Here is a 16,556-nt window from a genome sequence, read left to right on the forward strand (position 1 = left end):
TTATTCAGATTTGGGCTCAGTTTGCGAGATATTTGTTTCCACTCACTTTTTGTTCCGAGAGGCCTACGGTTTTCCAAAATCATAGCTCCTGTGAACTTCAAGGAACTACTAAAATCTAAAGCAAATAACAGAGAGAAATTTTGTTTGTTTATGCGGTGGGCGAAAAAACCGCTAATAAACAATTTACTATCGAAAGCGGTAGGATAATGTTACTGAAATCAGCACAGATCATAAACCACAAACTGTAAATTAATGAGGCACCTTTATTTTGATACTGACAATTAAAAATCTTGGAAATATATCATCCTTTATGCACTAACTGAAGAAGACCCAGATATGCACTTTGACGGTGAACTTAACAAAAGCATGATGGACTCGGCAATTACTTTCATAGAATAACAACCGACGACACTCAACGATGCAGCAAGTAGACTTTTTTTAAGTGTTGGCTATATAATACAAGTAAGATTGAAAAATCCACAAATCAAAAACGAATTTAAGGTTAATTTTTACAACTTCATTCTCTCTTTGCTCTGATAAGAATTCAAGTTATGGTTTGTCTACAGTTTCTTTTTCTTGCGTCCTCTCCCATCAGGTGTGCCATCGGCCTTCCTTTTCTTTTCGTCCTTGTTCGGCGTTTGAGCCTGGGTAGGAAAAAAATTCGTAGTTAGTCGAAATGATGGATGAACCAACCAGATTATCGGATATGCACCGTAGCAGGGCACTTCACACTGTTTATCTGCTTGCCACTCTCGTTTCTAGAACTAGTGTTCAATTATCAACTTTTCAGCCAAACAGAGAGCACTGACACGATCACGTGGCGCATCAAAATTAACCTAGTCTTTTTATCGGTCTGGCAGAAGGAAACGCATTTAAGTTCTCTACTAGAAATCTGGTCTATTCTGCTCATGTTCATTAATTCTACAAGCGGAAGGTAGATTTGCGAGTAACAAATAAGATTTAGACCTCGCTCCTTCACATAGGTCATATCAGAACCCACAAGGTGTCACCTACCTTAGGTGTTCCCCCGGCAGCCTTTCCTCGTTTCTTCCTCTCTGCCTTTTCTTTCTCTTCAAGTTCCATCATCTCTCGTTCAATCAGCGTTATCAGGGTGTTACAACGGCGCTGAAGCTCCTGTAATGACAACACTCGTCAAAATGATTTCTAGCCCGCTGGCAAGCTCTCATTCACAAACCGCTGCGATACGAACGGTTCTCAGCCCGCGGGAAAGTGCGGGTCTTGGGCAAAGCGAGCCGGCGAGAGGTTCGATGATAACAGTCTGGCACTAATAATGAGAGGATTAGTGCTAGACCCCCAGAAAACCTCTCCCCGACTCGTCTCAAATCTTTCCAGGAAAAAAAACCAGCGTCCTGTAGCACAACAATGAGGATTCTTTACCATAAAAAGTAAAGACTGAGGGCATTTTACACACCTGGGCTGTCCTGGATTTCAGGAACCAATCAAACCGGAACTGAGGAGCACTTCTGCAAGCCATTCTCAGTTCCTCATACACGTTTTCCTTGTCAAACCCGAGCTTGTGTAGCATGCAAATCTGAAGATCAAAAGTGGACATTTATTACATTTCAAATCTGTTTTACATCGAGGTAGAGCTACTTTCAATCACGTGTTGAAAGCAGTCCGTGATTTAAATGGTTTCACTTCTCTTTGCTTTATGATTTGCTCAGAAATTTTGGGCCATTTTGTCAACTAACCAGATGCTACAATAAAAGCAATCGCGACTTAGCGACTCCATTTTCCCGCGCTTTAGGCTGTTCGCGCGTTCTTGCTTCGAGTACTCATTTGCTCCCTGAGCTCTTCTTGGCTGCTACTACAACACCCAATCAAGGCGTTCCTACTACAACACCCTTTCCTCAAGGCGTTGAGGAAGGCGCCCTATTGTTCGTCGCCTTCCTCAACGTCAAAGTGACTGCGAGACAATGAATTTTGGAGGGCGAAGAACGTATCAATACAATTTATGGTTGGTCGTGCAAAGGCCCATCTTTTACAAGAGAGAGCCGAATTAACTAAAAGTTAACAGAAATCGAGTGATGGAGCGAACGAACAAATTTACCTTGGAGATGGCGGAAGTTTCTTAAATTAACCAAGGAGGCATAAACTGCATTAAAGTAAAGAGGCTTTTTTACTAACCAGGAAGCGATCCTCCTCTTCGGTGTAATTCTTTCCTTTGTTGGTTCCGTAGGCGATCCTCATTTGATGGAATGGAGAGCGATAGCGCGCCATCTGTGACAAATAGGAAGTAATAAGAGAGTAATACGATTTCCAATTACGTATAGAAAGTCATCCAGTATTGCATCGGCTTAACTTCTGTAGGTGATGCGATTGGCCTTCGGAGAAAACTCGTACCCTGACACCTTCTCAAACAATCAGCTGCCAGACTAAAATCCAATACCCACGTGGTTATACATCTACGCGAATAATTTGCTAAATAACATGACGACAAACACGCTAAAAAAAAAAAAAAATACGAGGCCGGAGTAGTTTGGACTGATCATCAAATTGCTGTTTGCCTTCAGTTTTCAGGCTTAACATCTCTTGGCTTTACAGGTGGAAGGAGAAAGGCTTTCAAGTTAAACACTACAAACAATCGAACCATCCATACAGAAGAGGCAATCTTGAGTGCAAATTATTACCACTCTTCTTTACAGATCACCCTAGTTTTAGAGTACAGCGTCGATCTATCAATTTCCTGAAAACACACTGACGTAACTTTCAGGTGTAGATTCGACCGCTTTCATGATCTTCTTACCTTGGCCTCCAGGGCCTTCTTTATGCTGATTCGTCGTTGAATCTTAGCTTCGCCTCGTTCGATCTGTGCCATTATTTTCTCGATATCGGTCATTTCATCTTTTCGCTCCCAAAACACAGCGGAGTAAGCGCGCACTTCATCTGGAGTTTTGCCCTCAACATCTTGGCAGATGTTGTCCAGATCATCACGACCGTACTTCTCACACGCTTTGATGAACTGGTTGAATTCACGCTTCGACCAGTTCGTGAAGCCCTGAATTCAAACAGAACATATTTAAGACAATCTAGCGATTAACCAAAGCAAGTTAAGCATTGACAGGTTAGATCAAAATAATAGTAAGAGCCAGGGGATGTGGCCGGTAAGAACTCTTTACGCATTTGACATCCGCCCCGTGCTCAGCCTAACAGTGATTACCAGAGCTGCAGTGTCATGAGTCTAGGAAAAAACACGTGACTTTTGCAAAGCTAAATAACAAAACTACATAAATACAGCCAATGTTAAGCGTGGGAAGGCTTCTGTGACCAATTTCAAGCGTGAGGAAGCGTGAAAGTGTTGCTAAGCGCTAGGAAAGAAGAAAGCGGAAATACGCGACGGTCGCAAAAAAAAAAAAAAAGATACCTCTTGGAGGAGCTGTTCTTTCTCGGCAGATTCCTCCTCATTTAGCGGTTCTGCGTCATCTATTAAACGTTGTTCCTCCTTCTGTCTTTCTGCTCCTTGAGGGTCCTCAGGGTCCCTCGGAACCTGAATGAATAAATCATTGTTAAGTGAACAAGAAAAATGAGGTAACATCACGCCAATTGACATAACTCTGATGGTTTCGTGAGCGAGGAAGCTTCCACTAAGGTCATAAAATGACCATTCATCTGAGCCCGTAAACTAATTAGCCAGTACTAATAAAGGTTCGAAGGTTCCTAAAAAGAAGAGGCTAACATTGAGGTCATAAAAAGACTCTCCATCTGAGCCCCTCACCTTGTAGCCAATGCTCTTCCTGTACGCGTAAATCTCTTTGTCCAACAGTTCAAACAGCCTCGGTGGGAAGAACTGATAGTCCTGTACATTGGGTTGCTTCGGAGGTCGCGGTGCCTGAAAGGACAAGAGCAATAAAATATTAAATATAAATTATAAACATTTTCGAAAGATTTAGTAACTCGAGCCTTAAAAATTGCTTGAAAAACATGTACAATTGCTGTGGCATTCAACAATGAATGTTGAACTGAGCACGATCACTATATCACTGCATTCCCCAACACAACTAAATCATCAAATTTAACCATAAATTCAATTAACTCATATTTTTCCCACCTTTGGCGCCTTTGGTTCACTAACTCGCAGCATTTCCCTAAAGTAGGCGTCAACAGCATAGTTAGCTTTACGTTCTCTCTTGGGCGGCTCAATCCAGTGCGGGAATACGCCAGACTGAAAGAGATCAAACAAACCAGACTCAATAAGACGGCGTTTTTCAACTGCGCGCCATAAGACCAAAACCAAAGCAATCACATCGGCCAATCATAGCCAGGAAAATATCACCATGAACCAATGAGAACTCGATGTAAAACAAGCAAAGAGCCCGAAGCGCGGGAAAACGAGAGTCGCGACTGGTTTTAGTTTGGAATCTGATTGGTTGAAAAAGTGGCGCGAGTTTTCTGGACCAATCACAAAACGAAATAAAGCTAAACCAAAGCAATTCCGGATTACTTTCGAAGCTCAATTTCAATGAGTGTCGAAAGTAATCCCGTGGAGTAATTTTCACTGCCTTCTCGACCAAAACGATGCAAAACTAAAACTAATTTCTAAAGGGGGTAAGTTTTTAAAGAAACTGTGGTACTGCGTCGGTGGGAGTAACAACGTACTTTTGGTTTTATCAACTGAGTTGATAAAACCAAAGGATTTAAGGCCACCATTAAGAGTTTCTAAGCTGACATTTTAAGTGTTAGCCCTTCGCCAGAGCGAATGGGCGAATTGTGGGTTGTGCGTGTGTGGAGCTACGCCATTGGTGGGTACACAGTAACGAGAAAAAGAATAAATTAGTTGAATGCAAAGTGTTCGTGGATACCGTAGGGATTAAGGGTACCTATTGAAGACAAACTTTTGTTCTTAAGTGTTGCGGCTTTCAGAACTACCTAAGTGTAAAACAAATCGCAACTGGCTCGCCCTTAAAAGAAGTTCATATTTCCGCTATAAGTTCTCCTTGGTCTCCTTGTTTTCATTAGCTGTTCTGATTGTAGAGTTTTCATTTCCTACCTAAAAAAAATGCATCTCTTCTTCGATATTTATAATCACCTTTCTGGTGTAATTTTCTCCGCCAGCAGCTTACTATTTTTGTTCTTACCTTACGCTTCTCTTTGTAGTCCTCGCCCTCAAAATGGAAGATGCTTTCTGCTGGAGCATCCATAGCCAGTTTCCTTAGCGAGCCCTCACCAAACTGCTTCATCTTCTCAGCGAGCTCAGCAGTCTAAAAAGAAACACACCAACAGAATTGTATTCCTGAAGAAAAACATAGATCCATGACCTGAAATCTGATTGAGCTCAAATCTTTATTCAGAATTTTATTTGTCCCTAGCTCGTGACAAATTAATATCATCTTTCTTTATTTGACGACAGAGCCTACAGTGTATTATTTTTCTTTATGTGTTTACCAAAAGAGACATATCACCTTCTTCTCTCCTTTTTTCATGATAGCATCGATATCTTCGTCCGTGATTTCTTCATCTTTTGAGGCAAACACTTCATCTGCACCGTGTCTGATCATGCTCAGCATTTCATCTTTGCTGACCTTAAGACTGGGATCAACAAGACGCCCTAAAGAAAAAAATTAAATCGATACACCTTAATCTTCTAATAAGCACCCCAGGGGACTTATTTATTTAAGGTACTTTCAGAGGGGGGTGGCTTACTAATTTAGCCCGATGTTCACTACCAGGATACAATAGGATATGATGTAGAGTACTTGAATAAATTTATCGTACTTACTGACATGGAGTGTTATTTTGAATTTTTGTTTACTGAGGGGGGGGGGGGCTTAATAAAGTTCTTCCTCTAAAGAGTGGGGGCTTATTAGAGGGAGGGGGGCTTAATAGAGCATTTATGGTAAATCAAATTTCAAAACAAGTAGATTCCATGTTGACTAGCATCTTCTAGGCACATGAGGCACACATCAATGATGTTCTCACCTTGTTGGATAACAATGGCATCAAGTCTGAGCTTCATTTCTGCTCGTTCCACAATCCTCTCTTCAACAGTGCTCTCGGTGATAAACCTGAACACATGCACCTGTTTCTTCTGTCCAATACGATGGGCACGATCCTACAAGCAGAAAGAAGTAGGGATGCTTTTAAGTCTTGACTGTGTACTGACTCAAAGAAATTAATGTTGCTATTGTTCATCATGATATGATCACAAATTTAAATAAATTAATTCAAAACGTTGCTTGCAACTCTGCTATTTTTAACTTCTTGAGTGCATTGTGATTTTTTTCCATGTCAGGTGCCTATATGACAGTCAAAATTTTGAGAGATTCAATCACACCCCTTGCAAATTGAGATCAGGTTGTATAGGCACCCAGGATTCAAAGTGAACATGGCAAGGCATGCACATGACAGACAGGAGGCAGGTACTCAGAGTGTTAATATAGGTGAGCTATTCACTCAAGAAGCTACTTGTATTTGAGATAAGAATGCATGATGCCATACTAAGGAATGACTCTCAAATCAAAGTCCACATGTACTGCAACACACCATAGCCTGGAGATCCACTTGTGGGTTCCAATCACTGTCATACAAAATCACAATATCTGCTGTGGCCAAGTTGATTCCCAGACCCCCTGCCCTGGTGCTCAACATGAAAATGAACTTTTCACTTCCAGGCATGTTATAAGCATTTATTGCTGACTGTCTCTCCTCATGGGGTGTCTGTCCGTCCAGACGGCAGTACTCGAATCCTTTCCACAGGCAGTAATCTTCAAGGATGTCCAGCACTCTGGTCATCTGAGAGAAAATCAGTACTCTGGAACCCTCCTGTTGGAGCCGGACAAGCAGCTTGTCTAGCACTCTCAGTTTGCCACTGTTGTCTACAAGATGTTGATCAGTGGTGTATGGGGGACCTATCAAAAAATCAATCCATCAATCATTCCATTAATTAGTCAATCCATCGAGCAGTGAGTCAGTCAGTCGCTCACCTAGTCAGACAGACAATCAGTACATCAACCAGTTAGTCAGTTGGTCAAACAGTCCGTCAGTCAGTCCATCACTTAGTCAGATAGACAATCAGTACTTTAGCCAGTAAATCAGTTGGTTAAAGAGTCAGTCAGTCAGTCATTGACCTGCCAGTTAATTTGTTGGTTAGCTAGACAGTCAGTCAGTCCATTGGCAGTCAGTAGGTTAGTTAGTCTGCCAGTGAACCTGTCAGTCAGTCTGTATTTTGCACTCAATACATCTCGCAGTCAGTAAATCTATCAGTCAGTCCATCAACAGCCAGTTATCATTAGCCAAGTAAGTCTGTTGGTTTCTCAATTAGTCCATAAGTGAGTCAGTAAGTCTACCAGAGTGCCAGCCTCTTGTTATCAGTCAACCAGTCAGTTGGGCTTTCCGTCAGTCAGTCTGATTGTCAGAGCATGGATGGCTCCTTCCCTTGCACCTCTGTCTACGTACCTGGCTCCGCACCATCAAACAAGTAAGGGTGGTTTGTACACTTTCGCAGCTGCATCAGAATGTTAAGTAGTCGCATCTTGTCTGATTTGCCTGCTCCATTAACAACATCAATATCCTTCATCAAGATCTTGGTGTACCTGGACAAGCAACAATAATGATTACTACTACAAACTTATGAAGACTGCACATCAGGGGTTTTGAATTTCTAGGTTAAGTTAATTTCACTACAATTTGTTTGATTTAGGTAGACAGTTTTTAATGCTGCCATTGATTTATTTTTGGCAGATTTCAGATTTGGTGCATTTTTGGCTAGTTTCCATTTAAAAAAAAAATACATTTTCAATAACCGTTAGACCCCCAAGAGTGACTAGAACCTAATTTCTCCTTACAATATCACCCCTATTTCAAGGAGATGATCACCTACTAAAGAAGATCCTGATTGTGACACAAATTCTCTATGTCAGCACCTCAGGAAATTCACTTGCACAGAGAACAATAGAGAGAAAATGCATAATGATGGTAGGGTGGAAAAGGTTGATAAAATCTAAATTTTCATTAGGCATCATTGCAAGGAAGATTAAAGGAAGTAGTACCAATATCTTTGCATCTTTGTGAGTCCTACATAGATCTTTGTCTCCTTCTTTGGGAGCAGTCGGGTTTCAACATCAGCCTTAAGACGACGCAGTAGGAATGGCCTCAGAACCTATATAAAAATAAAAATATTCACAAAGAGTGTTAATTTACACACACAGCAAGACATTTTTATCACACTCTACTTAATGACCTTGACTGTTACTGGTATATGACCCATGCAGTACTTACTGAATGAAGACGCTCTACAAGTTGTTTTTCTTCCACAAGGGAGTTGGTGTTGAACCATGCATCAAAATCCTAGGACAAACAAATTAAATGAAGTCCTTAACCTATTAAAGACATCTTCCATACCACAACCTTGTGTCCGATAATATTTAGACCACAACTTACAAAAATCAATCAGTTGATTGATACCCTGATACATTCACTCATCCTATACAAGAACAACTTACATCAGCTGAGCTAAAAACATCTGGCAATAGAAAGTTCAGCAATGACCACAGCTCGTGAAGATTGTTCTGCAAAGGAGTTCCAGTCAGCAGCAACCGATTTGAGGAACGCAGTTCCCGCACAATTTCTGAGAGCTAGAAACAAGATGAAAACATAGTGATAAATTGCCCTTAGATCTGTACAAAAATTGGCACAACTAGAAGATGTTAAACTATGGAAGTAAAACTTGGATGCCACACTTGGTCTATACAAACCTTAGACTTCTCATTCTTAATTCTGTGTGCCTCATCTATGATGATATATCTCCAGGCAAACTTCTTAAACACTGCTTTCTCTCTTATCACCATTTCATATGATGTTATACATGTGTCCCACTCTCCAGGGAGCATGGTGTCTCGGATAAATGCTGCCTACAAATATACAACAGTAAGCCACCTTAAATCACAAGTTAACAAGAATATAGGAAATGATCACCAACTAAAGAAGCTCTTGATTGTTAAACAAATTCTCATTGTCAGAACCCTTGGAAATGTATAGAAAACAGTATAAAGAATATGCAAAAACTATTACAAAAAATTCTGAGAGGTTCTTGGAGAAACACCCTGACCCTTCTTCAATGCCCAAACCTAGCTTGGCAAGGATTTTTTTACTTCCCATTTTTTTATTTTTAGGAGAACAATGACAAGTAAGACGTACTCTTTGCTCTTGATTGCCAATGAGACAAACAGCTCGGATAGTTGGACACCACCTTTCAAATTCAGACATCCAGTTGGCCAGTGTGGACTTAGGTACAATAACAAGATGAGGACCTGCCATTTCTCTGAAATGCTTCATGTAACCCAGCAAGGAAATGGTCTGCAAAGTCTTACCAAGACCCTGTAACAGTAAAAGAAAAGGAGAGTTTATGTCTTGAAAGCCTGCTAAAGTATTATCCATTGCAAGTCATCTGAACAAAATGCTGGTTAAATTCCTCTTAGGGACTCGTACAATTCAAAAAAGATAAAAAAAAATTATTGAAAAGTGATGTCAACAATTTGCTTACCATTTCATCAGCCAAAATTCCATTGATTCCATTCTCAAATAATGAGATTAGCCAATTGAGACCTCTTAGCTGATAATCTCTCATCTCACCATTCTTGATGTCTACAAGAAAATACAAAGCCTTTGAGTTCACCTCTGCAATATTTCAAGACACAGGACTTCTGGAGCAGAACTACTATGACAAAACATGTCAGCAATTGACCTTTTTAAACCTGGCAGTACTGAAAAGAACCAGAGAGGCTCTGAAAAAATCTTTCATGCTACTATTCCATCTTTGACCTTCTAATCGATTTCCTTACATCAATATGTGATTTTTTTTTCTTCTGTTCTTAATGCAAATATGTGCAAGTTTTTCATTCTTATTTACAACCTTGAATGTCTGTGATTAGAGAATTTTTGAAACAATGTGTTAAAATACAAGTGAACATGATACAAAAATTGCCTGAGTGCACTTTAAGATGGAAAAGTTGTTCTTTCTCCTTATCTTTCAAAAAAATTTCACTTACAGTGTGGATTCTGATCAAAGTGAATCACAGATGTCTGCGAGTGTTTATTTTGACTGATCAATTCTTCGTCTTCTTCTTGCTCTGTGCGTCGATGCCGATGACTGAAAAATTACATAAGTTTCAAATCAAGACCAACACCCTCAAACTCTGCAGTTAAGAAGAGTTCAGTACCTTTGAACATGTTAAATCTAGTATTAACAAGAAATAAAGGCTGATAGTTTCTAAAGAAACTGTTAGGGGCTGCGTTGGTGGGAGTAACGAAATAATTTGGATATATCAACAAAGTTGAAATGGTAAATTGGCCACTGTAACGATTACAAAAGCTTACGTTTCGAGAGTTAGCCCTTCGTCGGAGTGAATGATTTAATTTAATTTAATTTAATAAGAACTTCTAGAGCGTTATTTTCATTCAATGATCAACAGCGCTTAACAACTTAGAATACTACAGTAGATTCAAATTTATAAAACTAATTACAAGTACATTAATGTTAACAATGTATGTTAAAAATTAGAATAATATGGAATATCCATAATAAGGATCTTAATTAAGAATAAGGATCTTAATAAGGAACTTAATTAGTAATATTAATAAAAGTAATTGTCAGGCAGGGTACTTTGAGAAAGCTGCACGAAATAAATAAGTTTTCAGCTTACATTTAAAATGGAAAATGATTGAATATCACGTAATTCAGCTGGCAGAGCATTCCATAAGTACGAGGCAGCAGCAGAGAATGATCTGTCCCCCATGATGAAGGGCTAACGCTCGAAACATCAGCTTTTGTAATCGTTACGGTGGTCAATTTACCATTTCAACTTTGTTGATATAACCAAATTATTAACAAGAAAGTTTTCAGTGATGCACCAGCTATCTTTGTATTCTTCAACTTTCAACCTTATTGACAGCCCTACAAATCTGTCATAAACAGGAGTAGCCTGTTTCAAATACTTACTCCCCACAGTCAGACAACTTTCGTGATCTGCTTGGAAATTGAGGTGCCTTCATTTTCAGTGGACTTGTTGGCTGTTTCTTTGATCTTGTGGTGTTCATGAAATGGGCAAAGATCTCTGTTCGTTTCAGCAGGTAATTAAACCTAGTGGCCTTGTCCCGTTCCTTCAAAGCACAAACAAGGCACTTAGGGGTTTTGAATTTCTAATAAATACCTAAAAAATTTTTACTATTTGATAGCAATTACCTTTCACTAGAAGAAAGCCTAGTTCATACTTTCTTACTTCACAACTCTTCCGATAAAAAATCTAAAGAAATTTCACAAGGTTTTTTTTGTATAATAAAACTTGAGCATTTTTATACTTTTCCTAAAAAAAAAAGGATAAAAGTACAAAAAAAGGGAAAGTTTTCTTTTAATGACTGTGACAAATGAGGTAGGTATTGGAAAAGTAATGAATACAGAGAGTTAGTCATCTTATTGTCCTGATCTGATCAAATGCATTTCATTTAGCCACACCTAATTTAGGACATCAAATTCCCAAATTGATTAACATGTAAACCCTCCCTATAAAAATGACACATTATCTAGTAAACAAGTAAAGAGAAGACTCAAACTTAAAAAGTGGAAGTTCTTAACTTGCTCTAACACCTGATTCTCGTAGGGAATTTACGAGAAGATGTGCCATAGCTAGAGAGAAGAATTAACAGCCATATTCAGGGATTCTAAGGGTTAATCATTTAAATATTATTAGCAGAATGTGTCTGGAGTTGGAGTCCAATTTCTAGCCTTCTCTTCAAAACTGGAAAGAAATTTAGTCATGTCATGTAGCTATTAAAGCAGTTCATACCAGTTTTTCTTCATATTCCTGTGAGGCACCTTTGAGTGGTACTGGTTGTGCTTTGGGTTTGGGAGCTTTTTCTTCACCTCCTTCATCACCAGACTTGACAAAGAAATTAACACAAGAAAGTTATCAAATTTAAAACTAAATTCTCCATACTTTATGACTAACAGAAGAAATGTCAGACATCCATTGTTTCCCGAGGAAAATAACTTTTCAAAAAAATCTGTCATTAGAAAGTAGTGATTTCTTTCCTTCTTCCTAATCTTCGTGTCATTACTTTTACTAATAATAATAATAATAATAATAATTTATTTCTTATGTAGCGCTATTTACAATAACAGATCAATAGTGCTTTACAATTCATATCTCTAAATATTAAAATCTCATCTAATTAAAAAAATAATTACATATTATAGTTAAATTGGCTATATAGAATTCATAATTTAACCACTATTAAAAGGTTTGCCTAAAAAGAAAAGTCTTAATTGAATTCTTAAAAATTTCTACAGATCGAATATTGCATAATTGCAATGGTAGCTCATTCCATAGATGTGGTGCAGCTGCCTGAAATGCACATTTACCCAGGATTGCCAGCATTTTGCCTCTAGGTGGCTCTAATAAAACACCCGAGTTAGATCTCAGATTGTACAAGGACTTGTGTTTGATAACTAAAAGATTGCTAATATATGCGGGTGCGAGGCCATGTATGGCTTTAAAGTTAATAATGGGATCTCAAAATGTATACGCGCTAGTACTGGTAACCAGTGTAACTCGTAAAGTGCTGGAGTAATGTGAGAATACTTCCCAATATCCATAATTAGTCTGGCGGCAGCATTTTGCACGCGTTGTAACTTGGCTATTTGCTCCTTGGGAAGGCCATACAATAAAGCATTACGGTAATCTAACCTACTCGTGATGAATGCATGTACCAGAGTGAGTAAGCTGTCTCTCAATAAATACTTCTTAATGCGTCTAATATTATGCAAGTAGAAAAAACATGCCTTACATACATTAGTAATATGGTGGTGCATATTCAGGTTTGGATCAAGCCAGCTCCCAAGGTTCTTAACTTGGTGGCTAGATTTTATCTCTGCACCACCTACTTTAATATTCATAGCCTGTAATTTGTTAAGTTGCTGGCGTGTTCCAATAATAATAAACTCAGTCTTATCGTCATTAAGGAGTCTATCATGGATCAGCCAGTGCCTGATCTTCTTGATACAACATTCCATTGCACGGATTGCATCTTCCTGGGATGTGTTACTGATAGGTTTGAAACTCAGATAAATCTGTGTGTCAGCATAGCAATGCACATGTGGAAGTTGATCTTCAACCACTCAGAATAGCTTGGATGCATAGATTAGATAGAGCAGGGGGCCCAGACATGACCCTTGTGGGACACCACACTCCAGGCTAAAGCGCTCTGAAAGAGATCCGTCGATGGAGACTCGCTGGCCGCTTGTCGCCCGATACGACCTGAACCATTCCAACACCAATCCGCATATCCCAAGCTCCTCATTCAAATGAGTAAGGAGGATGATATGATTGACCGTATCGAAAGCGGCGCTAAGATCGAGCATGACCAGCAAGGTGTCTTCTTGAGTGTTCATTTTCAAGAGAATATCGTTGTGACTCTAACTAGAGCCGTTTCTGTACTATGATTTTTACGATATCCAGACTGAAACTCAGGATATAGTGAATGAGTCATCATATGGGTGTGTATCTGCTCGTACACCATCCTTTCAGTCAGCTTTGAAACATACTGCAGGTTGCTGACAGGTCTGTAATTTTTGTATAAAAGGTCTAGCCCAGACTTCTTCAGCAGAGGAAGGACAAGCGCACACTTCCAGTCATCAGCAAATAACCCAGACTCAAGTGATAAATTGATCATTTTCATTATGATCGGCAGGAGCACATCAATGCAATCTATCACTAGGGATGTTGGCATAGGGTCTAGATTGCAGCTTTTATTTGTCCTGCTATTGATGAGCTTGCGAACCTTCTCTTCCATAAGGCGGCTAAATTTGCTGAGGGGGGGAGGTGATACTGGGGCGTAGTTGTCAGGGAGTGCTGGTAGCCCTTGCGCCATGTTGGCGAGATTGGAACCAATGGTCTCAATTTTCTGAATAAAGAAAGTTCCCAGTTGATTTGCCAAGTTAATGTTATCGTCTACGGGTGGATACACCGCCCTGTTATCCCCCTGGTTGAGTAGCTTCTTCGCTGCCAAAAATAGGTGGCACTGACTGCTGCTATTATCCTGGATGAAGTTATGATAGAATTTGTGTCGAGCTTCATTCATCAAAGCATTCGCATTGTTCTTTTTTGCTTTGTACGCCAGCATATTCTCCCTAGAGCCAGTTCGTCACCACTTCTTCTCAGCCTTTCGTTTCTCCCACCTTGCTGCCTTGATTTCCTCGTTGAACCAGGGAACTAATGGCCTAGAGTGTATCACTTTTGTACGCAATGGTGCATGCCAATCAAGAGCATGAGCTAAGGTTAATGAGTTCATTAAGGGTATCTGGAGTGTTTTGGCAGAGCTCGGAAGACAATGGATCAACCTGTAGCTTTTCCCTGTCAATGTCCTTGATTTTTCTGTTGGACACTTGTTTTACTTTTGGGGGTGGTTTTCCCAACCCAAGATCGCATAGAACAGTAATGTGATCAGAGAACAAATAATCAGCTATAGACTTAGCAAAGAGCAAAGAGTCCAAGCATCGAGTTATAATCAGATCCAGCGTATGTCCAGAAATGTGCCTAGGCTTGTCGACGTGCTGCTCGAGGCAGTTCCAGGAAACGAGCGACGTCTGAATCATTGGGAACATTCACATGGATATTGAAATCGCCAGTGATCAACAATGGCTCAGGGGACATAACAACGGACTCCAAATAGGCCAGGAACTCATCCAAAAACACGCTTGTGGAGACAGGATGGGCAGCAGAGTAAGGAATTCAGTAGATTATAATCACCCTTAGTTTACTAGACCCATGTTTCAGAATCCATTCACCAAACTCGAACGAACTGCGTTTGCCACTGTCCACTTATCGCATATCGATGGCTTCATTCAATAACAATGCAATCCCTCCGCCTGTTCTACCAACTCTCTGAGGTTCACACAATTTGCACCCAGGTAGCGTAATCTCTGTTTTATGGGCCATATCCTTTTCCGACAACCATGATTCGGTGATGGCAAAAATATCAGCACCAGTTGAAGATGCATAACAAACAAAATCGGCTGATTTGTTTTTAATAGATCTAGCATTTAGGCAGCAGAGCCGTAAATGCCTCCTGGCACATCGGTATTGTTCATTGACAATAGGAATGCTAACAAGGCTGTGAGCAGTCGGTCTATTCAAGGGTCTTAAATCATTCAAGCGGTTCGAAGCTACAACAGGAATATTTAATAAGTTCCCCGCTTCGCCATTAACAAATCTTGTTTCTGGGCCAGGATTCTCGTAAATATCACCCGCCAGCAGTAGGAGATACGAGGCCACCAGCATCACGTCGAGTAAGCATAGTCCAGACTCAACTTTGAGCACTGGTGGAACGACCTCCGTACTACAATACCGTTGCATTGAATTCATCATAATAAACCTTGAATAACTTTGAGTTGATTTTCTCATAGTAAACCTTGAATAACACTTCCTGTCCAGAGAGTGTTACTCAAGAGTGTTAAACAATAAGATACTAAGAATGATATGCCCTGATTGGTCAAATACAATGTTTATCGCACTGGTAAAACCATAGTTATTCTATAAAAGCAATAGACCGCACTTTCTATACAAACTTTTCTGGTGTTCTTCCAACACCCAAATGAGTTATTATGCCAGTAAACTGATTGAAAGCATGGTCTATTGCTTAAACAGCACAGAAAACCTTACAACATCAGGTTGTTACAAAATGCATGTACAAAGATAATGAAAATTGAATGATATATTCAGCTTGGAGGCTTTGAATATGTCTTGATACACAAGTGGTATAGCTCCATTATAATAACATCAGAATGAAACTATGATGATTCAATAAATAGGAAGTTAACAACCTGTGACGGGTCTAGGTAAAGTGATTTCGAGGATACTGCAGTAGTCTTAGTTCAAATTAATTCAATGTATGACTTGCAGGAATAAATTGCAAATTACAATTGCCAAATGGAGTAGTTTATTCATTATCACGATTTATGAATTCCCTGACCTACGATGACACTTTTAACCCGACCAACTTTTCTGTTCCTTAAGTACTGAAAGAAAAATGTGTGAAGTTTATTTCTCCACCAATATGGATCGAAACAAAGACTTTTTTAGCTTCTCAGACTAGTACTGTCAAGGCTTTGTTTGCCAGCGTAAAAGTCAAGTCTTCTAGATTTTAGTCTCAATCGAAATTCAATGTTTTGTTACGGGGTTACCATTGAAAAACCGAAACAAATCAATTAAAAGAAATGCACTGTAAAACGACTGGCTGAAATGCACATGGTCTAGCTTGCTTGCACGAAAGAAATTGGCGTGACTAAAGAACATTTACTCGTGTAATCAGCTAACTCAAAGTTCAATTCCGGTAAATTTGAACATAAAATGAGCTATTCAGTAACTTTTACCTCTTCTGGTGTTGTGCTTTCGCTGCTGGACGATTCTCCTTCTTCGTAATTAGGCATGTTTTCAGTGGAACCGAGTTAGAAGTTAATTTCGATAGCTGGATGAAAAGCCGGGAAGACAACTTTTGGCGGCACACGAGAGAGCTATTGATTAGCACCTCGAATTGGACTCTGGGAT

General features: G+C 39.6%; 1 protein-coding gene across 1 annotated transcript; it reads right to left on the reverse strand.

Moving 5' to 3' along the window:
* Positions 1-243: 243 nt before the first annotated feature.
* Positions 244-16,541, reverse strand: LOC111326425 (SWI/SNF-related matrix-associated actin-dependent regulator of chromatin subfamily A member 5). Its single transcript, XM_022930426.2, has 23 exons — positions 16,382-16,541; positions 11,799-11,891; positions 10,955-11,115; positions 10,005-10,105; positions 9,500-9,600; positions 9,154-9,333; positions 8,712-8,867; positions 8,460-8,591; positions 8,236-8,304; positions 8,007-8,116; positions 7,414-7,550; positions 6,502-6,866; positions 5,938-6,070; positions 5,421-5,566; positions 5,097-5,219; positions 4,070-4,183; positions 3,737-3,850; positions 3,386-3,508; positions 2,768-3,019; positions 2,149-2,241; positions 1,433-1,552; positions 1,015-1,134; positions 244-644 (listed from the first exon to the last, which is right to left on the reverse strand). Exons 1-23 carry the CDS (start codon positions 16,436-16,438, stop codon positions 561-563), a joined length of 3,084 nt encoding a protein of 1,027 aa, XP_022786161.1. The 5' UTR covers positions 16,439-16,541; the 3' UTR covers positions 244-560.
* Positions 16,542-16,556: the final 15 nt, after the last annotated feature.

This window comes from Stylophora pistillata, chromosome 9 (assembly GCF_964205215.1).
Source record: "Stylophora pistillata chromosome 9, jaStyPist1.2, whole genome shotgun sequence".
In the NCBI taxonomy this organism is placed as follows: Eukaryota; Metazoa; Cnidaria; class Anthozoa; order Scleractinia; family Pocilloporidae; genus Stylophora; species Stylophora pistillata.

Coding starts and splice junctions, on each gene's coding strand:
- LOC111326425 (XM_022930426.2), bottom strand. CDS start 16,438: ATGCCTAATTACGAAGAAGGAGAATCGTCCAGCAGCGAAAGCACAACA. Junction 10,106..10,954: donor AAGTTGTCTGACTGTGGGGA/GTAAGTATTTGA, acceptor GTAATTTTTCAG/TCATCGGCATCGACGCACAG. Junction 5,220..5,420: donor TGAAAAAAGGAGAGAAGAAG/GTGATATGTCTC, acceptor GTTTCTTTTTAG/ACTGCTGAGCTCGCTGAGAA.